Genomic DNA, 26,282 nt, shown 5'->3' with positions numbered 1-26,282 from the left:
TAAAATGTGCCAGTGAGTAATTAGTGCACCTGTGCACCTTCCAGGTGACCTGGGAAATGTGCACTGCTGAGGTTCCTAGTTTGGAACCAAGGACCTTATTCTGGTTGACTCACAAGGCTGCAAAATCTGCAGACGCTGCAATCCCCCACATGGCTGCGAATGGATGATTTGCATAATCATCCATTCGAAACCTTGGGTACGGGGGAGAAATCATTCGATGGTCGGCGACCATCAAATGATTTCTCCATCGCTCAGAGATCTGAGACACCTCTGTGGTATCTCAGATCTCCGAGCACTCTGTGCATGATGTGGGCGGGCAGCTGACATCAGCTGCCCGCCCCAGCATCACCAGGCCATTACCATGGGAGTGCCAAGCGGCTTCATGGAAACGCCCACAAAACACTGGGTGTTCCCATGGGCTATGCCCACCGCCACCGCCCCACACTGCTAGGAGTGAGCGGGACGGCGAACATGCAGTTCGCCGTCCCGCTCACACCAAGCGTCTGCACATGCGCATAACTGAGCATGCCCATATGCTAAAAATCGGTCCCTTGTGCAAACGCGCGGGCGACCGATTAAGCTAAAATAACCAACACTGGAAACCACTGGACTATGTCCAGCAATGACATCACTGCTGATTCCTCAACAGAAGATAGGCACTACAACATACAGGCTTCACCACTGCAGTGATGTACGGAGAATTCAAACTTTTGCAGGTCTGATTTAAAAATCTAGCTGGGAAAAGGGTAACCAATAATTTTAGGTTTTTCAAATAAGTTTTAGGTTTTTCAGCTACAAAATATAAAAGTCCTGCATCCTCTACTGCAATCACTTCCTGCACTGAGATGAGTAATAGCTGGGCGACTTCATATTAGGTTAAAAGGCCATAACCACATTACTTTTCATGTAATTAAGTAACAAAAGCACTCCTATTACCTGAAATATTATGTTAATGATGCTGTAACAAGTGAACTATTTAAATCTAAATAAAGCTAAATATATATATATATATATATATATATATATATATATATATATATATATATGATTTCAGATATAATTATTTTAAGCCCTTTATGCCATTCAAAACACACACACACACACACACACACAGAAATGAGAAAAGGAAGACAACACACCCAAAATAATTTGGCATTCAATACAAATCCAAGTAGCGTGCAAAGCAGGAAGGAGAGCAGGGACAGCTTGTGCTAGAAAGGGATGTATTTAATGGTATTAAAAATAAAACAAAAATTAAATAATAAAAAAAATGAAATGCAGATTTAAGTGGATTAACAGGGGAAAAGCTATTTTTTAGTTACCTTTCTCAGATTTCTTTAGGAAAGCTGGCGAGGAAGAAGGAATCATAGGTATTTTCATCAACTCTGCACGCTTTGAGTCATTCAGTAGAAAGTGGGATTTAAAGGACATAGAACTGACCAGGGTATAATCCTGAACTATCAGCCCTATACAAAACAAACAGAGAGATGCGGTCAATGAAAGCACCCATGATTCCACAAGGATCAACACAGGGTGGGGAGGGGAGGAGGAGGTGGTGGAGGAGGAGAAGGAAGGAATAGAAAAACAAAAACAACAAACAATACAAATAAATAAAAAGACAATGTGCAAATGGAAAGAAAATGTGACTCAAAAGAATGACATGATAAAAAATAAAATGAAAATGATACTGTCAAGGTCAACATGTGGCTCTAGATTCAGGTCAGAAAGGATGATAAACTCTCTTTTAACTATAGACTTATATGTAAGAGACTGTATTGTCCAAGAACTATGTTGAAAGAGCTAATTTAGAAAGTAAGCCTGGGGCACTGTCAGGCATTTTGAGTTTCAGGCACCCAAACCAAGTGTTAGAAAGCGACTAGATTCTTAAAGTAACATTTCTTTGGGGTAAGTCAATTGTTTTTTTCCCCATCTTAAGAATATACACTGCCGGCATTGCCACGTGAAATGGCTAAACACTACTAAAGTTCTTCGTGCAACAGGTAAAAGTAAAGACCAATGACTTTTTGCACATTCAGCTCACCACATCTAGGGTCTGTCGGCAGAAATACTGATGCCAGCAGTTGTTCACACCCAAATAGAGCAACAATTGAATTGCTCAGTTGGGCATTCGGCACTGACAGTTGCTGGTGAAAACAATTGATTTTCTCCCAGAGTCACTGGGGCTCTGTTTCCATGTCATATGATTCCAATACAGCTGAAAAGGAACCAATTGAACACTATGATAGCTGAATCATTATAATGTGACATGAAAACAGAATTCTACATAAATTTTATGTTACGCATAGAGATTGGTCAGAAAATGTAAGCATTCCAAAATGGGAATACGGTCATTGGGTCACCAGCATGTTGGTCGAAAGTCATTAGGTCGACATGAGTCTAGGTTGACATGCAGGAATGTTAACATGAGTCTAGGTCGATATGGGTTAGGTCGACAGGGTCATTAGGTCGAGATGGGTTAGGTCGACAGCCAAAAGGTTGACATGGGTTGTTTTACATTTTTTTCGAGCCGACATGTGACGACAGGTGGTATTTCATACCCTACCATCCACTCGGGCATGGTGGGAGAATAAAATAGTGTGCCGAGCGTACCGTGGCACTGTACCCGAAGCATGGCGAGGGCATGCAGTGCTACGTTTCAGTGTCCACATGTGTTGACATTTAGGGCAAATTTGTTTTGAAAACCCCCATGTCGACCTTTTGACTGTCAATCTAAAACATGTCGAACTAATGACCATGTCGACCAACATGCTGGTGACTTAATGATCCACACCTCTAAAAAGCCTCTCTGACAACATTCTGCACCCAGTGTGTGGTCTACAAGTAGAGGTTGGTCTCGCATCCCAAGCTGGCAGCTCATTGGAATTACTCATGATTTAAAAAAATAAATACTTAACTTCCCCCCAAAAATTATATAAAAAAACATATTATAGTTTAAATCTGCTAAAAAAAACTAAAACAACAAAAAAACATGTAATTTAAATTTCTGTTCTGCAAAAGCTAGTCCTCTACTGACTAAATCTGGGTGCCGGACGGGTTCCCGTCAGTCGGGGTCCCGACAGGCATTTACCCGACGTTGGGATCCCGACTGTCAAAACACCGACAGCCGGTTTCCCGACGGCTGTCGGCTATTTTCCCTCGTGGGGCCCACGACCCCCATAGAGGGAGAATAGAATAGGTGGTGCCCGCAGCATGAGGAGCGCAGCGAGCCCACAGCGTGACGAGTGCAGCGAGCCCGCAAGGGGTATTGTTGCGCTCGCCATGCTGTCTGGGTCCAGCCAGTCGGGATCCCAACTGTCGGACCCCTGTACCACACCCCTAAATCTATGTACTGTTAAGCTTAATACACTTTATGGATAACTAGCTGTCTTAAGGCCCCTCATCCACTAGTGCGATATTGGCATGTTTTGTACAATACAGACAAACTGTTGTGATGGATCGCATAAAAAGTGGGTACTTGTTTCCTATCTGGGCGCCCAGGTTTTCTACGTACGGCACCGTACTGAAATCGGATCGCATCGCATCGTACACATACACGATATTGAACGATGCGATGCGATGCGATCCGATTTCCCATAGGAAACAATGTGAAATGGCTCAATTTAGCCAAATTATCATAGGAACAATAGTAAATGGGCCAAAAAAACCCCTGAACATTGAAATGTCCCCCCAAAAGTAGTTGACGCCACCCCGCCATCAACGTGAACCCGAAGCGTGGCGAGCGCAGCGAGCCCGCGAGGGGCGGCGGTACGCGTCCTCCGACCTTTTCATGCCCTACTATCCACTAGGGCGTGGAGTGAGAATAGAATAGTGTGGCGAGCGCAGCGAGCCACCGAGCCCGAAGCGTGGCGAGCGCAGCGAGCCCCGCGAGGGGACGCGGATACCTTCACAGTTATACGCGTCCCCTCGCGGGCTTCCCAGGTGTCCATGGCGACGCGGACACCTGGGAAGCCCGCAAAGGGACGCGTTTACCTGTGAAGGTATCCGCGTCCCCTCGCGGGGCTCGCTGCGCTCGCCACGCTTCGGGCTCGGTGGCTCGCTGCGCTCGCCACACTATTCTATTCTCACTCCACGCCCTAGTGGATAGTAGGGCATGAAAAGGTCGGAGGACGCGTACCGCCGCCCCTCGCGGGCTCGCTGCGCTCGCCACGCTTCGGGTTCACGTTGATGGCGGGGTGGCGTCAACTACTTTTGGGGGGACATTTCAATGTTCAGGGGTGTTTTTGGCCCATTTACTATTGTTCCTATGATAATTTGGCTAAATTGAGCCATTTAACATTGTTTCCTATGGGAAATCGAATCGGATCGCATCGCATCGCATCGTTCAATATCGTGTATGTGTACGATGCGATGCGATCAGATTTCACTACGGAGAATAGCATGGTGCTCAATTAACTTAGTGGGCGCCCAGATAGGAAACAAGTACCAAAAAGTGTCATATCGATCCTTTTCCTGCGTTGCGAGGCACGTTCCCGCACACCTCACATCGCAATTGCAGATCTCAGTGGCTGCCACAATGACCTATCAGATCCCACAGCCATGAATCGGATTACATACAATTCACCATATGCAAAAGAACCGCATACGATGTATACTATGAGTTTCAGCCACCTGGTGAGTTGGCGGATTATCGCACGCACAGGGCCGGCACCACCACTAGGCAGCCCTAGGCATTTGTCTAGGGTGCCAGCCACTGGAGGGCGTCATTCTGGTGCAGTTCCCCCCTACCACTCTAGGTAAGCATCGCATCCACACCCCCCCCTCGGCGGTGGAGGCCACCCCCCCCCCGGGCCTCGGTGGCTGCATCACCGCCCCTCCCCACCTGGGACTCGGCGGTGGCGGCTCCCCCCGTACTCTGCGGTGGCCGAATTTCCTCTGTCTCCCCCCCCCCACCCCCGGCGGCCGCTTACCTCCCCCGCCGCATCACTCACCCCCCCCCCCACTGTGCAGATGAGAGGGCGGGCGGCGCTCCCCCCCATGCCTGGGGCGCTGCGGTGCACCGGCCCTGCGCACGCAAGATACTGCATGCAATATCTCCCACTAGTGGATGGTGGCCTTTAGGAGGTCAGACTTGGTATATAACTTTCGTAAAAAAAAAAAAACAATTGAGATTGAGACAAAGAGATTTGTCTTTATACAGACTAAAAGTTAAACAGAAATCTTAATTTGAATGAGATAATGAATAGATGCATAGCAACAGACTGGTCTTTGGCTTAAAAGTTCCTTGGTGGTGCAGTGTACCTCAATTTGCAGCAATTAACCAAGATTTCAGTGTATGGTGTTGGGAATCAAAAAGTTGGTGTTGACAGAGGAGTCTGTTTGCTGCATTTGCCGGAGCAAGCCAAGAGTTCAGTATGGACACACTGATGATTCTGCTTTTGCAGAGAACTGCAAGAATAAGATTTCACTCTGCACAGTGAAACGAGATAAAGGAGAATAAATGGCATGGAGGCCCATCTAGTCTAGGGACTTCTTTGCGGTGTAACAGAGCTCAAAGGTTTCCTCTGGAAAAGGATTTATATCAAAGATTGCAGACACTGTTTCATGTTCTAATTTATATGGAGTAAATAACAAAGTTGACAGATGCACTTTGAAGAAGAAGTGGTTTTCTGCACAAACTCTGCCAACAGTAAAATGAAATATCTAACACACACAAGTGGCGTGTGTAATAAGGTCAATGCAGAAATCCTCTAATTTCATTGATTTGATAAGCCACACCATTCAGACTTCTGCCACGTTTTCTCCATTTCTTTACGATGGACTAGATAAAGAAATGGAACCACCCCCGATCTCCCAGAACCCTCCTTTGTCAAGCATGTCCTTTCTTTCTTTCTAGATCTTGGAAGAAATTCAGGCTGAACTACTTCTAATTGGTAAATTCTTTGTAGAGAGGCATTTTCTCAACTTAACACTTTTGAGGTGTTCGTACGGGCAGTACATATACTGTAATGGTTAGCAGGGACTGATGTGTATGTTCAAATATTCTCTGTAAAAGCGCTGCGGAATATGTGTGCGCTATATGAGAAACTGTTAATAATAATAACATTACTGTCTCACAGCGCTGGGGTCATGGGTTTGATTCCCACCATGGCCCTAACAGTGTTGAGTTTGTATATTCTTCCTGTACTTGCGTGGGTTTCCTCTGGGTACTCCAGTTTCCTCCCACAATCCCAAAAATATACTGGTAGGTTATTTGGCTTCTAACAAAAAGCAACCTTACAATGAATATGTGTGCGTGTACATGTCGTAGGAAATCTAGATGGTAAGCTCTTCTGGGGCAGGGACTGATGTAAATGTTCAAATATTCTCTGTAAAGCGCTACGGAATATGTATGCACTATATAAGAAACTGCTACTTATAGTGTGCCATGACTGGCTGATATGTGAGCAGCTACGTATCATGGCACTGCTTGAAAGCACATCCTCTGTAACTGAAATTATACCAATGTGTCTAGAAAAAGACATTATACATAAAAAACTTATGACCAAATTTATTTGTATGTGACTGTATATTAAATTTATTAATGTGTACCTGTAATTTAAAATGCTTTTGCTTAGAAGTTAGGTAATACTATGTGTTTGCAGTCTTCTGGTGTATAGCTACCCAGGGGTCTTGGCCAAGGACTAACAATGAGGTTAAACATTTCCACCCACAATTAATAAGGCAGACAAGCTATGGTCCCATTACATACTTTATAATCTCTACAAGTCCACTCGGCAGACTTAAAGGGGCTTATCACAGCAGAGATGGAGGACGACACAATCAATACCAATTTCTATGGACCTTTCCCTTAGAGCAGTGGTAGCCAACCCTAGCCCTTGAGAGCTACCAACAGTTCACATTTTCCAGACAACCTAGCTGCTGCACAGCTGCACTCATTAATCACTGACACATTTTAAAAGATACACAGATGGAGCTAATTAGCTCACTTGTGAATCTGTGAGGAGACCTGCAAAACATGCACTGTTGGTAGCTCTCGAGGACTAGGGTTGGCTACCCCAGCCTTAGAGAGAACACCTGTAGTCCAATACCCTGATAATAAATACATCATGTTGCAGCCTTCATCAGAAAATGGAGTTGGAGCTTTAGGGGGATATTCAATCACCTGCAAGCATCTCCTTTCAAGGGAGATGGCTGTTGGGCCCAATTTAATGCGGTCTTCCTCGACAGCATTGAGCAGGGGATCTCGCAGAACGAGCCAGACTTCACAAGCTGTCGGGCTCGTTTTGCCGAGAACGGACGGGAATTGTCGAGCTCAGGGCCGCAGCTGGACTTTTCCCGCCCACGCCCCCTTCTCACCCCGCGGCAGGCGGGACATTGAATCATGCCTGCTTGTTCTCGGTCGAGCTGACCGATAACGGGACTGGGTCACGGCTGACCCCCAGATTGAATACCCCCCTAAGTGTCAGTTTTTGGAGCAAGGACTGGTTGGTTATAATTATAACTGCTGGCTTGGACTGTTGTGACACGATAGAGGAAATCTTAAAACCCTGGAAGGTAACCATGGAGGAGGCTATTGCATCAGTAGGAGTTCATCTAAATTGTCAATAGACGTGTCTTATTATCGAAACCATATGTGATTACCTCATGTGAGGCTTTATGTCCTCTTGGTGTACACTGGACCTTCCCGGGGGTTCTGATTCACCTGGACAGTTAATGGGCGGAGGGGCATCAACACCCACTCAGCTCACTTCAAACAGGTCAAGCTGGGAGTTGTGAGTTTTACACAGCCAAGCGAATGGGCCAAATGGAAAGCGGTATGTATGTAATAAGTAGGTTTTTAATTTATCTCATCTCACTCAGTCTTTAAGAAAAAAATAATAAAAAAACACACATTAACACCAGTCACACACTATGGTTCAGCATTGCCATTGCACTGTTAGCAGGTAGTGCAGAGATTACTAAATTTAAAATCCATATGTAAGGGTAATAGAAGGAAGACACATGGCCACCAAAAGGTGTTTGTGGCCAGATCCCAGATCAGTAGTTTGTGTGTTTGTGGCCAGATCCCAAAATGTTTGATTTCCCTCTGTTAGCAGCAGCAAAGAGATAAGGTAACACCCAGTGTGCACCGTTGGGAGAGCACAGCAGTCTTCCAGGTGGCCCGGTTGTGTTAATGGAGACCAATGCTGAGACTGCCAGCTAAAGGTTTTCAGGGAGTTCCGAATATCTTTACCTCAGTGGCCAGGAAACCCTGCTGAGGGAACATTGTTGCCCATATTGAAGCTCCAATCCAGGCCAAAGATGGTGAGCTGTATCCATTAGCAGATTCCTGGAAGATCATCTTGGAGGGAACTTTTTTTGTAAACCCTGATAAGCCGGCACCTGAAGATGGCCTAACACTGAAGATGGCCAAAGATGTGAGCACTCCACACTAGCTATTGGGTATAATGTTAAGATTAAAGGTGATCATGCCTTGGATATGCAAAACACATTTCCTTTACTGGTTTGAGTAAAGAAAACACGACAACATATTCTATTGCATGTACTGTGTGTCGGATTAAGATAAAATGGAGGCCTGTCTGCCGGCCTCTGTAAGTGGATACCTTCTGTGACATCTACAAGTGTTGAACTGCTGTTAACATCTGTTTGCTGTATTACCTTGAAAAAGTTAAGAAGTTTTTTTAAAGACTATTTTAAAAATAAACACCCAGCCTTTAAGACGACTCCCTTCCATCTTGCAACCAAAAGGAATGTGAAACGCGCAATTTCGATATCCGCTTGTTCTGGGTTGAGCCCACAATCTCCAAGCTTCGCCCTCTGCCAGCTAGCATGCAGGCTTATCCAAGTACCACAGAAGTAGTTCAGGTGCTGATATAGTTGCTTTCACGGAATTAATTAGATTCATTCTTACCAAGTAGCAGAATAATGAATATGCTGGTGATTGCCGATTAGCTTATTCAAGTGCCAACTACTACTCTATCATTTCTGTGCTAATTATAGAATAAAGGACTGGTATGGAGAATCAATCCATGTATGTATCAATACATATAAACCCAAAACAGATACAAAATACAATTGTTTATTTATTATAAACGGTAGGTATATTAGGCGATTTTTAATTTAAGACCATGTCTCCCTTAATGTTATTTATAGAGTAGCCTCTCTATTATTACTGATATGCAACGGCAAACTGACAGGCACAGTTTGTGTTATCCTCAGCAGAAACATATAGACAACCTTTTTTTTCTGTCAGTAAAATGTTAATCTAGAGCCACATGGACACCATTAAGGACAACTCAATTTCTTATTTGATATTGCAGTAATACAAATTATGCAAGCAGCTAATACACTTGATAACTTATTACCTACCTATTGAATTGTGGGGTAAATACTTATTACCTACCTATTGAATTGTGGGGTAAATAACTGTACAGCATTATTACACAGGGTAGAATGATCTTACCTTTACCATGATTACATATCCTAACATTTCTTCTCATTAACAGATCTTGGACTTAACATCTATGAGAATGATGAGGCTGGTAATTATCTCTTCATATTAAAAGCCGCCTGCTGCAGTTTACAGACCAGCAAATCAAATATTTTCTTTCTCATATCTATTAAAACTTCCAGTTGAAGCATCCAAATGGCGCAAATTCTACTTTCCAGGTGCTAAGGGATTAAATACTATTTGCAGAGTGCAAATTTTTGGCTTCATATATGATTTTGGTCTGTGCCACCTGCATTCTTTATATCTAGAACAGACCCTTACTGCAGATATACAACTACAAACATGCCATCCACAATCTAGTATTGTATTGGCAATTGTCAGCGCAACGTTATCAAGTGTAATTGCTGTTTGTAAAGCAGGTAATGAGCAATGAGTTTGTTAAAATAAAAACATTGACAGAGATGTGAATAAATAAGAACAAAAGATTCTATATAGGCTGCATCTGGTCAGGGAATTGGATACATTGTTTTATATCTGTGGGCGGGTTCTGTTATGCATTCTAATATACCATATAAAAGGGCTTTACCTAATAACATTCTGGCTGGAAACAGATTTCAGATTAAATCTTAATTACCATTGATGATCAAGCAACATGTACAAAGTATAATAGCTAGCAATTCAATTCTTAAACTCTAATTAATAACAATTAACTCTAGAATTCACAGTTATTTGGTGCCAGACACTGTATGAAATGGGCATATAATCAAACATGGCAACTTGTAGATGCTAGGTCTTATCAGTTCTGTGTACTTATATAACCAAATAATTGCATTTTGTTACTTAGATGGGAATTGTTAACATGTGTTACTTTGTTATTAGGGTGGTATTCAATCTGCGGGTCACGGCTGTCGAGCTGGCTCGACAGCCGTGACCCAGTCCCATTCTCGGTCAGCTCGACCGAGAACAAGCAGACGGGATTCAATGTCCCACCTGCCGCGGGATGAGAAGGGGGTGTGGACATGAGCTGCGGCCGGGAAGAGGTGAGCTTGGCAATTCCCGGCCGTTCTCGGCAGAACAAGCCCGACTGCTTGTGAAGTCGGGCTCGTTCTGCGAGATCCCCTGCTCAATGCTGTTGAGGAAGACAGCATTGAATAGGGCCCGGCAGCCATACCCCCCGACGGGAGTTGCTCGTCTGTGATTGAATATTCTCCTAAATCTCAGTTCCTCTGGTATATTTCAGAACATACACCTGTTTTCTATGCATTTTCCCCTCTTAGGGGTAGATTTACTAAGTAGCGCTTTAAAAAAATGCAGCATCTTCGGCTTCTGGATATAAAACCAGGCATGTTAGGCATTTAATGTTCAAGCCACTTTAAAATCAATGCCTGAAACTGCAGCTCAGTAAATTGACATCTTCATCTCCCATATTCTAAATGCCTGTACACACTGGGCGAAAGCTGCTCTGTTTACTCATTTGAGCGACTTTCAGCTCAAAACCCACCCAGTGTGTAGCGGGCATCGATGAGCAGTGAGCGCTGATGCACGCTGCCACATCGTCACTAGCCCAGCCGCTCCCTTGCTTTTAATACCAGCAGAGGAGCGAGGGAGAGGAAGGCTTACCATAGCATTCTGCAAATCGCTAAAAGGGCGAAAAGCGCTCAGTGTGAATGCACTGAGCTTTTTTAGCCCAGCGACTTTCCCCATGATCCTTGGCTAAGCAAAATTGCCCATTGTGTATGGACCTTTATTTTTATATTGTGTTGCAACATTGCGTTCCGTTATACCCTTTCTTTTGTTTAGTATTTCACAAAACTGAAAGAAACAAGAGAACACACAGCAACGTGATAGGAGAAGATGAATGACTGCACACACACTGACATTTCCTGGCCCTTAATCGTTTTAAAATGTTTTTTTTAAACCATTGTCAGTTGATTCAGATAAGTAAAACTGATGATGCTGCATAATAAAGCATTGCTTAAAGTCACTTACTTACTTTTCACAGAAACCTGTTTGCTTAGAAGACCGCTATAGATGTGATATCAAAGTAAATTTAAATTCTGAAGATAGTAAAAGTAACAATTGTACAGTGTAGAAAATAAAGCCATGGCCAGGTCTCTGGTTACTTTATACTCTCTCAATTATTTGCATCTATGGTGCATTTTATTTCCAAAATTTGGTATACTCCACGTCTCTCCCCTTAGCCGAACACATGCAGGTGTCCTCCTCACCTTTCCTGATCACCTTCTGTGTGCTGTGCTCCTCACCTCTCTCACTTTCCCCTACAATGGAGTTTATTTAATACGATGGGAGTTCTATTTAATATGGGATGCTGCCCACAGCAACCAATAAGAATATACTACATATATTTGCCCCTTCTAGAACAGGGGTGGCCAAACTGGTCATCGAGATCTACCAGCAGTTTTCCAAATTAGTTGGTGCACAGCTGTAGTCATTACTATCTGTCACAATTTTGAAACATGCTGCATTCATTCCTACTAAGAACTGCTGGTAGATCTTGAGGACAGGTTTGCCCCCCCCCCCCCCCACCCCCACCCCCCCATTCTAGAAGATAGATAGAATCTGATTGGTGGCCCATAGCGACAACCCATCTGAAATAGAATTCCCATCTTTGTAAATAAACCCCAATGTGTCTATCTCCACCTCACTGTTCCTATTCACCTACAATGTGCGGTCTCCTCACCAGTCAAGTTCCATTACCCCATGTATGGTCTCGTCCATGTCACCGTTTCCACCACTCCTGTAGCCCTACAAGGTGCCGGTCTCCTCACCAGTCACGTTCCACTACCATGTGCCAGTCTCCTGCTTACCTCGATTATCTTCCCGCATATACACCAGTGTCAGTCTCCTTTTCTGATTATCTCCCATTATCCAACCATGTGTCGTCTGCACCTTACCTTGGTCATTCCCCACACATGTGCTGTCATCTGCCAGTTCCTCACCTCTTCCTTTTTCAACAGTTACTAGGCTCCTCCGCACCTATCCATTCCATCATGGGAGATGGGTATTCTAACATCCAAGCATTCCCTCCCTCTTGTCTCTCCCATTCTCCTCAAATTCTTCACCAAATTCCACTGCTTCCCAATGTCACAATATTGTGTCTTTCTCCCTATGCCCACCTAGCAGAACATCATCATGACTATGTTTCTTTGGCTTTTTCCCTGACAGTTCCGTACTGTATCCCTTGCACATGCAGTGTATCAAAAGGTGTATAGATAACACAGAAGTGTAAGCACATACACTAATCTCAGTTACTACTTTTAGGAATTAGCACTTTAAGAGCATGCTCACATAATAATAACCCATTTGCACTGACATACACTCAACATCTCATCTCATATTTCTTACCTCGAGCGCACACGAAGCAGAAGCTGACATTAACAGCGCAGGATGAATGCCCACTGCGTTTGGAATGGTTGCTGCAAATGATGAGACTAAAAGAGAGAATAAGGCTGCCTGCAGCCACACAGCTGTCCCCACTGTGATATGCCACAGGGCACCGCACACAGCGCAACATGCGTCCTGCAAGAGAAGAGTCCATATAAGAGATATAAGAAACACCTTATACATATGTATACATACTTTATTAGGTACACCTGCTTGTGAAACACTTGCCTTGCATGGCTGCATCAGATGCAACTACACCAGGCTGGGCTTTCCCGGATATGGTTGCATCTGCCAGATAAAAAAAGCCTGATAGGTGACTAACTGCCACTATCAGAGGGACCTTACCAGTGGCTTAACTATAGTCCCATTGATTGATTGCTTCTCCCGTTTGGTTTGAGCCTCTCGAGTACCACTTTCCTCCATTCCCCGGACACCCATGCTATCGATAGGTACCTCCCTGGTACTTGCAAGGAGGCACCGTGGGCAAATATTTCTGGTGATTGGAGTGCTGGGTCCATTGTGTATATATATATATATATATATATATATATATATATATATATATATATATATATATTCGGCTCCAGGCAGAGCCTTTGTCAAGACTTTATGACAGCCAAATTTTTACAAACAGTGAGAAGACACCTCACGGTGCCAGACTCGATAACACGCCATATTGCACGTGCAGATGCCGCGCTGTCATAGTCTTGACAAAGGCTCCAAATATAAACACCAGTTACGCAAAACAGGTTCATGCATCTATTCAACCTGTAAGCGCAGGAGGTTTATGTAGTGTAATAATCACTGAGGTTCACAGCAGCAATCTTGTGAAATAAAGCCTATGCCCTCAAAAATGAACGCATCATCTCAACCTCATTGGTTACCTGTATTCTGCCGTGTTCAATACAAAATACTTTAACTTAGGCCATAAACCAAACTACACCAACATACATCTCTTCTCTCATCTCAAAATATCTTCCAATCGGACCTCTTCACTCCTCACAAGATCTATGTCTCCCATCCACACTCATTACTCATTTCCATTTCTGATTGCAGGACTTTCTTCGGGCTGCTCCCACCCTATGGAATGCTCTTTCACGCACAATAAGACTCTCCTCCAGTCTCCAAACCTAGAAGCGTTCCCTGAAAACTCACCTCTTCAGACAAGCTTATCAAATTCCAGAAACAACCACTTAACCTTCATATACCGTTCCTATCTAATCACATCCCCACTGTACAGGCCGCACATATTCACTCTTTCTTTTTTCACACTTTACATCCTCCTGGGGCCCTGGCCAAACTGCTGGGTCAACGTATCTTACAGCAGATCAGAGATCTTTGCATTCTGGTGGACTTTATAAAATAAAGAATATCTATCCTATGCCTATTTCTTTATAGATTGTAAGCTTGCAAGCAGGGTCCTCCTACCTTTTGAGGGTCTGTAAAAACCCAGTTTGTTGTATCACGATCTCCATTGTAAAGCACAACGGAATATGCTGTGCTATATAAGAAACTGTGGGCCTTTATACCCATGAGTTTCAGAACAAAATCCTCATGTAATATATTCATCTCGCAGTCATACAGTCTACACATGCAAGACTCCTGCTAATACACACGAGACACAGCCATTGTGTGAGGTAAACCAAAACAGAGCCCATGCTTTGTACAGGAACTGAGTGCCTCCATGAAGCATCTAATGACTAAAGCTGCCTCCAGTGTATATATGCAATTAGAACACGAGCAGACAACATGCATCTCTCCAGCGTCACCTTTGCTAGCTCTGTAGCTGTCTTTGTCAGCAGTGCAGGAACTACAGCAGTGATGTGGGCATCGGAAGCCCCTGGAATCAAATACGGATGCAGAATATTGGCGTGCACAGGCTTCATGGAAGAACTTGCCACACGATGCCACAGAGCAGCGCTTCACACTGGTGCTGGGTATCTTGCAGGAGAAGCAGGTATGGAGGCCTGTATAAGAGAAGTAAACAGATAAATCTACACATTTTAAAAAATAACCTTTGGCCTCGCAATTGTGTTTAAAATTTGAATCGGAGTAATTCAACTGTTGCTCCGTTTAGACTCCCATTAGCTGCGGAGGTGACATTTCTTCTCACTGCCTCCTGGGGGCGCAAGAGGAATTGTGTGCAAAGTTTGTGGTACCAGGACTTTATAAAGCAAAAATATCTGCCAGATCAGAGAACAATTTAATAGCTCTCATGAGTGCACATTACTTTGGGTGCCCCCCAAAAAGTTGAATGACTCCCAATTAGACAGATGCCGAGTTGAACATGAACAGTTTATTAGCCTGTATGCATAGCTGCATCTACCTGTATGCTGCATTTGATACAATCAGTTTTATATCACGCACAATCTCCTGTTTAAAGTGACGGGAGAACGTAGGGCAATCTTCAATTGATCTATTTTTTGCGCATCTCATTCCCACATTTCAGCTCACCACCCCGGGGATAGCGAGCTGAAATGCTGGTGAAATACTGGCCAATATTTCTCAAAACTGGTAGTTTTCACTACTGTCCAACTCAGCTGTTGTTGAGAAACTCCCTCACTGTTTTTTGCCCATGTTAAAGAACCCCGTTGAAGCCCAGTTCTGTCCCTTCAGTGAGATGCAACTGAAAAGTTCACAGTTCTGCCAAGTTCCCGGGGAATATGCATTGGAAATAGACACAGGGGGAAATTTAATAGGATGAGAGATTCTGAAAGTGAGAGATTCGGTAAGAAATCTCCAGGTTTTTTTTTAAAGCGGCAATCGTTTATACTGCAAAACCAGTTTGATTTTAAAGTGTAAATGATTGTCACTTTAAAAAAAAAATCCTGGCGATTTCTCACCAAATTCCTCACTTTCTGAATCTCTTATCCTATTAAATTTCACCTATAGTGTCTGATTCTTGTTGCAAGGCAAATGCTCACAACATATTACTGTATGCTATGGTGAGCATTTATACATCTCAATGCGTACTTTCAAACCGCCCATCCGCAACTGTAATTACTAGTATAGGCACTTAAAGCTACCCTAGGTGCAAAATATCACTTAAAAACAGATGTCTTTTTTCTGAAAGCACATCTCTAACAAGCACAGAGGTCTGGCTACCTGCCCACAACACGCATCTCTTCAAATAACATGGCAGCCTCCTATTTGCCTACCAGAAACTCTAATTTCACTGACAGAAAGACCCGGCCACACAAGGAGCGTCCCAGGGCTTTCATATCCTTTGTCATGGCACATATGCGTTATGCGTAGTTAGCAAATTGTCTATTTATTGGGACGCTTGTACAGTCTGCTGTTAATTACAAGACTTGACCACTTTTGAACTTGCATCATATTCCGAATCCTTATTGTCCATAACATTACACAAAAGCTGTTTGGGATAATGCCCCATCCTGTATAAGTCCCAACAGCTTTTGCTTATGTTATGGACAGCAATGACTGCATGGCATGGAACATCTGACATTATGCAGATATAGCAAAGACACAAAACCCTTTAGACATGTCATCAGTGACTGGGGGAGAAGCGAGCGCACAACCGCTGGGTCAGCCAATAGATGCAATATTTAGGGCAAGACTTGTTTCTGTTTCAACACACCTGTTTTACATTCCATGCAAACAAACTTTCCATCTGGTAATGTATCCATCCCCAGGCACTCGAGATGAAAGAGACGAGAGCAATCTCCATCGCAAGAAACAAGGGACTCGCCAAAATTTTCACAAATCTAAAAACATAATTTCATAAAAAGGTTTCCACAGTACAAATTACTTTTGTGAAATAGATATATAAAGGTATAATATACATAAAGGCCAATAAGATCACTGAAATCTTTGTAAATAAATTACGCAAAGCCACAGCTTACATCTGTTCTCTGGACCCCGCCAGCTACATTTGTACATACCTGACACACAGTGTCTCTTTTGCTTGACCTCCGGGATACACTGGAATCTACAGACTGGACATCAGAGGCGTCTGCATCAGCAGCGGCTGACGGGCTGTCTAGTTGCTTCTCAAAACTGATCTGTGTCAAAAAGTGATTAAATAAAGCATGGCTCTCAATTGTTAAGGTGGCCATTCACTGGTACAATTTGGGCCCTTTTCACCTGTCCTTTCCGCCACTTTGTTTGGGCCCTTTTTAGCCCAACACATTGGGATGAGAGATCAGATGAAAAGGTCAAATTGCATGTGTTTTGCGGCAATTCTGATGCAGACTTGTGCACGTCGGATTGGAGCAGGAGATCGCAAGGGCAGCATTACATATTTGACTGATCCAGCAGCCTTAGATGGGATCGTATTGGATACATTGTATACAAAATAAATGCATACAGTGTATCATATGTGGAAAGGCCTGGAAAAGCTCCCAGGACAGTTCACTTCAGAGAAGTCACATAAGTGTGTGTGTGTATGCTAGAATACAGCTAAAAGGTAACAATACCCCAGCAGAGCAAAAGTAATGGAATCCTTTAGCTAATCTATTAAATGTAATTATTTTGTAATCTCTACCTGTACTTAAAAATCGCAGCTGCCTCAGCAAAGGAGAAAAGGCCAGATTCCCAAATAAGAGAAAGATCAGACATGAAACTATGCAAGGTGCTATTACTGCTGCAGAAAAAAAATAACAATTCCTTTTATTCATTCACATATTTTGTTTTTTCATTTTTCAAAAATAGTATTTATAGCAATGAGCAGCAATAAAACTAACCTGTGCGTCATTCAGGCCACGAGAGTCAGAGTCTGACGCATCGCGGTAGGAGGAGTTTGCAAGTTCCACGTCAGTGGAGGCCCGGCTTCTCTTCTTCAGGGGCTTGCACGCGTCTGAGATCTCACTGGCACCTTGTAACAAAGAATGTAAGGATTCACTAACGAGCCACAGGGTGAGTGCAGTCCATTCCAATAATAGTGAATGCAAATGTGAGGTAAAAGTCTAATTAAGTGGTTATTACATGTTATATAAACCTGGAAACTCTGTGGGGGCAGATGTACTAAGCCTGGGAAAGTGATAAAGTGGAGAGAGATAAAGTACAAACCAGATTATAGCTATTTATTTTAATAAAGTCTGTAAAATGGCTGTTGGGAGCTGACTGACTGGTACTTTGTGGGGTTTCCAATCTATGCTGATATTTCCCGAAAGGCCATTTTTCTGGGAATCTACAAGTCCCATCATGCCTTGCTAGTTTGGCTATTATGGGATGCTAAAACTGTGGCAAGGCATGCTGGGATGTGTAGTTTCACAACAGCTTGAGGGCCACAGTTTGGTAATGCATAATTTACGGACTTTCTGACACTAGACAGTAGGAACATTGAACACCCCCTTAATCTCTCTCCACTTCCTCACTCAAGCCTTACTTAGTACATCTTCCCCATAGCGTTCTATTCTCAGCCATACTCACCCTTTTGCAATCCTGTCTGTACTGATGTTAGGGGAGTGACATCCACCTAATCATAAAAAAGAAAAGCACAAATCTGATTTAATATGTTTAAACAATAATAAAAAATATCATTTCATATTCTGAATAAAAAAATCTGCCACCTGGAAGGAAATGTGTGTTCTCCAAAAATGTTAGGTTGATTCTGTGACCTGTACTACAATAATTACATATAGAAGCCAACTGCTTCCAAAGCTACCCTGATGGTGTAAAGAACAGCATTCTTGTTCTACCCCAGACTGTATTGCCATCTTACAGATATTTAAATTGTTCATGGTTTTGAGAAAATACTTCAATGCTACACACAAAATAAATCACTAGGTAAAGCATAGCAATAACATAGCTATCTCTATATACTATAGGGTTGGGATCATTTGGTCTACAGCATGATGGTCGACAGTCATTAGGTCGACACCATTAGGTCAACATGGGAAAAGGTGTACATTGTTATAGGTTGAAAGGTCATTCGTTCGACAATGTCTAGTCAAAAGCTCGACATGGGGTTTTTCACTGATTTCTGACCTCGCGATGCGTCGGGCACGGTGCCTGGCTACGCTCGGCACACTATTTTATTCTCCCACCACGCCCTTTTTGACTGTCAAACTAGACACTGTCAAAGCGAATGACCTGTCAAATTAATGACCTTTACCCATGACGACCTAGACCCCTGTCGACCATCATGCTGTAGCCCAAATTACCGCATCCCATACTAGAAATACAACTCACAAGTGTTTACACATTTACCATCTTCCAGAGTTGCCCATGTCAATGTTAATTACCTAACAATACTTTAGGTTTCAGCACAATTTATGTTAATATCAGTCATAGTATGTTTGAAATAATTTAAACTTTATTGATCCATATTGAAAAAAGAACATAATTTTTTTTTTTTTTTTAAGTAATAGAATAATTTGCAGAGGAGCATTAAAAAAATTGACCAAATTAAGGTGGACACACATTAGGTTACTATGAGCAAGTTGGTGGGCATGTACAAGTCGCCAAAAGGAAGTGAAAATGATTAAAAAAAAAACAAAAAAAAAACACACCTGGGTTTCACAGGTTTGTGCCTGAAAATACTATAGGTCTTTTATTCACACTGCATGTACATTTCAACTGGCTGTCCACACTAACATGGCAATGTGTAACCAAAGCATGAGGAACTATAGAATTTGACAGCAGATGAGAACCACTTCTAGTCTGCCCCTTACACCCATCAGTTCGCAGCAAATCTCAGTGTCTGAATGTCAAGGTACTGTATATGTCAAGATTTTAGTGTGCACCACCCATAATATGTGTGAGGTGTTACTATATATATATATATATATATATATATATATATATATATATATATATATATATTGAAACAAATACAAATAAAATATCAGAAATACCACTCAGTGATATCTTTATTTTCATGACATTATCTACAGAACTTTCATAGTTTAATATATATATATATATATATATATATATATATATATATATATATATATATATATATATATATATATATATACATATACACTGTAAAGCAATGTTATTGATGTCAAATTATCTACGGTGTATACAAATGAAGAGATTTAAAAAAAAAAAAAAAATCAGTTAAAAGTGTTGAAATATTTTTATTTCAAAATAAATTAAAACAGTGAATGACTACAGAGAAACCATGCATACCGGAAATAAATCATTGTGGTTAATTGTGGAAGTTCTAATACATAAGTAGAAAACTACATTTCCTGGAAACCAGAAGGGGCTATGATGGTACAATTTTTCAAATGTACTGGGAAAAAAGTTTTGAATGTCAGCTAACCCTCAACAAGTATGGCGAGACAAAGGGGACATTTTTCCAACAGTGCAAGCCTTTAAAAAAACTTTTAAAGCAGATTTGAAGCTAGGAACTGTCATCATGAGACCTTTAGAAAGGCGGAGGCGTTCAGCAGCAGAGCTCGACAAACAGGGTTCAGACATGTGTTTAGTCATGTGTGCTGGCATATAGAAAATGCTGAGTAATATTTGCAGGAAGAGGTCATAATGAGGTTGCTGGCAGAAAGTGGTTTATTTACCAAGCTGAGGTAAAAATCTTATTAAAGGGCAAACATTAGTAATATGAAGGGTCGGATAAAGTGACTAATGGGCCAGGAGCTGAAAATATTTAAGGGCCTATTATGAGAAGTGGAGGAGGTGATGCCAAGGGTATGGGTCATTGGGTCGAGCGTGCATTGGGTCAAGCACTGAAGATCAACAGACACCTGAAATAGGGAGACTTGGCTAAGGTCAACCGGGTTGGAAGGTCGACACAAGCATTAGGTCGACAGTCAAAAGGGTCAACATGAGTTTTTCCACGTCCCCCCCCCCCCCCCCGAATGTCAACATGGACACTATCACAGTGTGCTGTGCTCACCATGCTTCGGGCACGGTGCCTTGCTGCGCTCGGAACACTATTTTATTCTCCCACCATGCCGTAGTGGATGATAGGTTATGAAATACTGCCCGTCGGCACATGTCGGATCAAAAGAAAAAATGTGATAAACTTATGCCGACCTTCTGACAGTCAACCTATTTTTAGCTCAGGTGTCGACCCAATGCATGTAGACCCATACACTATACGTCCCAATGTCTCCATAAATATATAAAAGTACAGAAATTGCTTAACTGTGTAAAATAGGAATATCATTTTGAAGGTACTTGTTTAGTTTCACGGCGGCAGCATGGCCGTGCGTCTGAGTCCCCTTGCGCAGCTTGCTTCGCTGGCCCACGCTGCACTCGCAACGCTATCTAAAAACAACTCCATGCCAATGTGGATAGTGGGGGTATGAACTATCCACGTTGGCATGGAGGTTATTTAGATTATTTTAGAAAGTTTGACGAGCGCCGAACCCAGAAGTAGCGCGCAGCCACGCTGCCACCGTGAAACTAAACAAGTACCTTTTAATATGTATGTTTTAAAGCCAACCAAAGCTGGTGTCTGTCTGGTGTTCATCATGCTGTCATGGTGATGGGCCTATTTTTATGTAGGGGCCTGGAGCTGCAGCTCCATCTGCCCCATTATTACTCTGGCCATGATAACACGCAAACCCTATAAAAGGTATTCAGTTTACATCGACTACAGATAAATAAGCATAGCAATCACTAGCAGACACGACAGCTAGACCCACACACAGCAATAATATGTCAGCCAGCCAATGATGCGAGAAGCAGTGACTGTCTAATATTCTGGCTCAAAGACCAAATATACTGCCTGCTCGCCACAGTATGGGGACGTATGGGCAGTTTCACTAGCCTTATAAAGGGAAGGGCAGTTAACTCATTCCCTGCCATAAACTTAATGTAATAGGACACATTTTAATGCACAATATTTTTTAGATTTAGTCGTTTGAAAGGAACACATAAAATCATAGGTGTGTGTTAAAATGTGGAAATGTTCAAAATGAATACTTTTATAACTCCCCCAAATCTGAGTGACTCATTAATCAATCTCACAATAAGCTGAGGCGACAGTGACGTTGAATGAATGTTATACCCTTTCCTAATACTTCCATTTTCTAGTACATGGGTAGGCACCATCTTTTACTCCAGCTGCTGTGTAACTATATATCCCAGCATGCCCTGACACTGGTTTAGAATGCTCTAACAGAAAATCTGCTCCAGGGCATGCTGGGAAGTGTAGTTTTACAGCAGCTGGAGTGGCACACATTGTTTATCCTTTTTCTAAAATATGTGTTTTTTACTCAATCATGTATTTCTCTAAGCACCTGGCAAAGGAAATACAGAGGGGCTGTGGGTTGGATGCAGGGACGGAGAAAGATATCTTTGTTCTTATAAGTTGCCAACAGTTGAAGGAAAATTATGCAATTTTTTTTTAACTGGAAATGTTTTTTAAAGCCTCCAAGTCTATCCAAGCAAGATGGAAATTACAGTTAAAATAATTTTACATAATCAAACAAATCTCAGAAAATTCCCCCAATGTAGTCCTTTATCACTTATTTTACACATTTCTATCCCAGAATTGTAATAATATTTTACTGTTTTTATTAATAAGTAGTCCAATGCATGATGTGAACGTAGGTAGCTATGGCTCATTTATGAGGCTGGTGCAATAGAACAGTAATGTGTTGTATAATAGAAGGAATTTGGCTACCCCATGAAAGAAACTTGGGCTTAAAAAACAGAATGAACCCCCTTGAGATATCACTGAACTTCCTTGTAACAATGTGGGCTGCAATTGGCAGGTGGAGATTTTGGGCCTAATTCAGACATGATCACAAAGCTTTTTTCTCAAACAGACAAAACCATGCTGCACTGCAGGTGGGGCAGATGTAACATATGCAGGAGAGTTACATTTAGGCGAGTCATGTTACATCTGTGCCAAATGGTTTTGTCCATTAAAAAAAAACAAAAAAAAACTGCTTTGTGATCAGGTCTGAGTTAGGCTCTTGGTGTGGATTTAAAAGATTGACAGTATAATTATAATTTGACGCACAGTTCAAAATTCAAATAGGGGAGACACACCATCTGCCAGTCAGTCAGTTTGGAATGGCAGTTGGTGGCAGTGGGTGTGGCACCCCTATTTTAATTTTGAACTGCGCTGCAGCCTCCCCTGAACCTAACCCTAAAGTAGTGTACACACGGTGGGATTTACTTTCTATTCAATTGCGATTGCATTGGAATCAAACCGCGCGACACCATGAACACATTCGATTTAGACTATTTACTGTAGTACAGATCTGTTTTTATCTGTATTATAAAGTCTTGCCTGCAGTCTATATTTCAATTAGATTTTGATGCCACACATTGACATAGAATAGAATGTGTTCAATTTCCATTTGATTTTGATTTGATATTGCTTATAAAAGCAAAATCTAATAGAAATATAGGACTACATCGAACCTTGTGTGTACACACTATAACCCTCCGCCTCGTGCCTAACCACCCCCTTGGGCAGCCTAATCCTAACCCTCATTTAAAAAAAAAAAATGAAGTGTTAATCTTTTATGCATCGAGCCTTTGACCCCGTTGAACTTTAGACTGACGACCAGGTGTCGACCCACTGACTGTCAAGTTATGGTCTATCTTCTATGACATTTTAAAAGTGATAAACTGCTTAGCAGAAGATGCTACTCCAAAAAACAATCTATAGGTGAATCTATCCCCAATCCCCCCACAGTTTCATTGATAGGAAGTTGGAGTTTGGGGGGTGGTGACTGCTCGTTTTCTGACAGTCTCAGAAAAAAACGCAGGCATGCACAGGCGGTTTCAGCGAGGGTCTGTGACGTCCGCTCCAGCCTCGATCAGCCTGATTCTGTTGCCGAGTTGTGGTTGAGTCAGAGTTACGTATACTTGCACAGACTGGGAAAATCATTAGATGGTGAGTCTCAAATCTATTGCTGATCTGCACATTTGCAGTCAGTCATTCGGCGACTTGCACGGTGCGGAATGTCACGCTGTCTGCGTGGCGACTATCAGATAGCAGGCCTCTGCAAATTTGCACAGCAGTAATCAGGTCTGAATCAGGCGCAATGTCTTTGGAATTTTTGGGTAATAAAGATACAAGTATGATACATTTTGTAATTCACTTTGGCTTTTAAAACTCCCAGGTAGATGTAATGTATTAATAATGAATGATATTTTAACACTAGTTTGCCAAAAAGGGGTTACTGGTGCAACAGATCATTATAAAGCTTTGGCGCTGTCATGGCCACTGCTGGTAACAGGCAGCACAATGTTCCATGAAACCCACCTGCTCTTTCTTCACTTTCTTCTTTGGCACGGAGTCCAGGGACTTCTCAGATTCTGAACGAGTCCGATTGGACCTTCTCTGGTGTTTCTTCTCAGATGTTCCTGATAAAGAGAAACTGCGTTGTGCATTAATCCGTTATTGGGCCAGTCCCTCCTAGGACTACAGTGATCCACCTCTGGCAGTGATGACCAATACATTTTAAATGTTTCTCATAGTCTGCCCCTTTCCATCAGTTTTATGCCAAAAACACTATGTTCATAAAGCCACCGGAACCCAGAGCACATAAAAAAGGAGGAATGGGGGGGTGGAAGTAAAGATGATGCCTAACTATTTTCAATTGTATTAATAACAAAACAAAAACACATTCTTACATTCTATTCACAAACTAATGGTGTGTACACACGGTAAGATATGGCTTCCGATGTTGCCGATATAGTGAACATCGGAAGCCATATCACATGCAGATCGCATGTTTTTTTTAGGGCTTGCGAGCCCGATGCGCTGCCGATGCGCGCTCCCGTGTGAGCGCAAATCGGCAGTGAAATAGAGAGGGCAACCAAGACTATATAGTGCAGATCTGCACTATATAGTCTAAATTGTGCCTCTGCAGCATGCCGTGCTATGCGAGTCCCGATACGATCTGATGGTGTCGGGACTCGCATCTCACGGCATATCCTGCCGTGTAGGGATTGAAAAATGCTCAATCCCGGGATCTCGGGATTGGCCTCCCTAATACAAAAAAAACATGCCCATCCTCTCTGCCCTGTCACTTACGGCGGCGGTGGTGGTGACAGGGCACAGGCAGCAGCAGGATGTCTATCTCCGGCGGGTGGGCGGAAGGCAGGGGGCGTAACGGCGGGCGTCTGTCCGGGTTTGGGACAGTGTGCTGTGCTGACAGGCAGAGCAGCGGCCAGGCTGCGCAGCGTGACGTGATGTCAGGGGTCACGCTGCGCAGTCTGGGCGCCGCCATGCTTGTCAGCACAGCACACAGTCCCTCCCAACTCCTGACAGCAGCACCGGGGGTAAGGAACAGTCAGCTGGGCAGCATCTGAGCCATATACTGGTGCTCAGCGCTGCCCGGCTTTAAGCAAAAACTAATGGGGTTACTAATCCCGGAATCCCAGGATTGGAAGCTTCAATCCCGGGATTCAAATCCCGGCGATTTTAGGCCAAAATCCCAGGATCCCACCGATCCCGGGATTGGCCTCCCTACTGCCATGTGTACACACCATTACTTTGAGAGATAAGTATTATTAATTAAAATGATTGCATTTATCTTCTTTTGCTTCAGTATTTCAGAAGCATTTGGGATAATAATTGTGGTTTAAATTTTGACAAGACATTTTTGCCACTTAAAATCCTGTTTAAAATATAGCAAGCTAAGATAACATTATCCAATTTGACCATGGGATTTCCATAGCCAAAATAACCGTATAAAATACATGGATGGTGCAATAGTTAGCATTACTGCCTCACAGCACTGAGGTCATGGGTTCAATTCCCACCTTGGCTCTAACTGTGTGGAGTTTGTATGTTTTCTGCGTGTACACCGGTTTCCTCCCACAATCCAAAAATATACTGGTAGCTTAATTAGCTCCCAACAAAATTAATGAATGTATGCGTGTACATGTGGTAGGGAATATAGATTGTAAACTCTACTGGGGCAGGGACTGATGTGAATGGTCAAATAATCTCTGTAAAGAGCTGCAAAATATGTTTGTGCTATAGAAATAATTGGCAACAAATAAATTGTAAAACACAATAATATAAATGTAACATTGAATATACAGTAGACTAAATAAACAATAATATTATGTTACTTCATATTAAAATATAGCAAACACCGATCTTGTAAAGAAATTTAACACTAAGGAAAATTCTTTTTTAGTGACGAATAGCAATATTTGGCTTTAATGTCCCTTTATGGGTTTGCCCACACATATCTGGTATAGCCCCGTTTCCTATCACTGTACTCCAAAGAGAGCATTTAAGAAGCTTTTTAACCCTTTGAGTGCCAAGTTAATTTTGTCAAAATTGGTGTGAAAATTGCTTAGCAAACATTTTTATTCATCGTAACGACCTGTAATATTTACTTTATATAGGATATACAGTATAATCTTTTTTTGCACAACATTTTTTATTTGAATTTATATAACAAATGTGAGCGGCGCTGGCATTTTTAGCCAATGATTTGCATATTCTTCAAAGAGATTTTGGCATTTTTAGCAGATATTTTGCACATCTCTCACAGAGAAGTTGGCAATGAAAGGGTTAAAGGTTGATGCCAGTACAAAAAAAATG

At 42.4% G+C, this 26,282-nt stretch overlaps 1 protein-coding gene across 6 annotated transcripts in view; it reads right to left on the bottom strand.

Moving 5' to 3' along the window:
- NSD3 (nuclear receptor binding SET domain protein 3) overlaps window positions 1-26,282 on the bottom strand; it is a 102,290-nt gene that overhangs the window by 33,229 nt on the left and 42,779 nt on the right. For 2 of the 6 annotated variants that reach the window (XM_083185000.1, XM_083185001.1), the window contains exons 7-14: window positions 23,982-24,082; window positions 18,209-18,254; window positions 17,521-17,651; window positions 16,720-16,839; window positions 16,416-16,542; window positions 14,587-14,784; window positions 12,779-12,952; window positions 1,323-1,466 (exon numbers count right to left, since the gene is read on the bottom strand). In XM_083185000.1, coding sequence (XP_083041126.1) covers window positions 1,323-1,466; window positions 12,779-12,952; window positions 14,587-14,784; window positions 16,416-16,542; window positions 16,720-16,839; window positions 17,521-17,651; window positions 18,209-18,254; window positions 23,982-24,082 — 1,041 coding nt within the window. The remainder of the gene's footprint in view (window positions 1-1,322; window positions 1,467-12,778; window positions 12,953-14,586; window positions 14,785-16,415; window positions 16,543-16,719; window positions 16,840-17,520; window positions 17,652-18,208; window positions 18,255-23,981; window positions 24,083-26,282) is intronic. The other 4 variants (XM_083185002.1, XM_083185003.1, XM_083185005.1 and 1 more) reach the window with 2 other exon arrangements.

This window comes from Crinia signifera, chromosome 4 (genome assembly GCF_055691185.1).
Source record: "Crinia signifera chromosome 4, ASM5569118v1, whole genome shotgun sequence".
Taxonomy (NCBI): Eukaryota; Metazoa; Chordata; class Amphibia; order Anura; family Myobatrachidae; genus Crinia; species Crinia signifera.
Note: the sequence above shows the minus strand (reverse complement) of the source record. Positions and strands in the feature narration are given on the sequence as shown.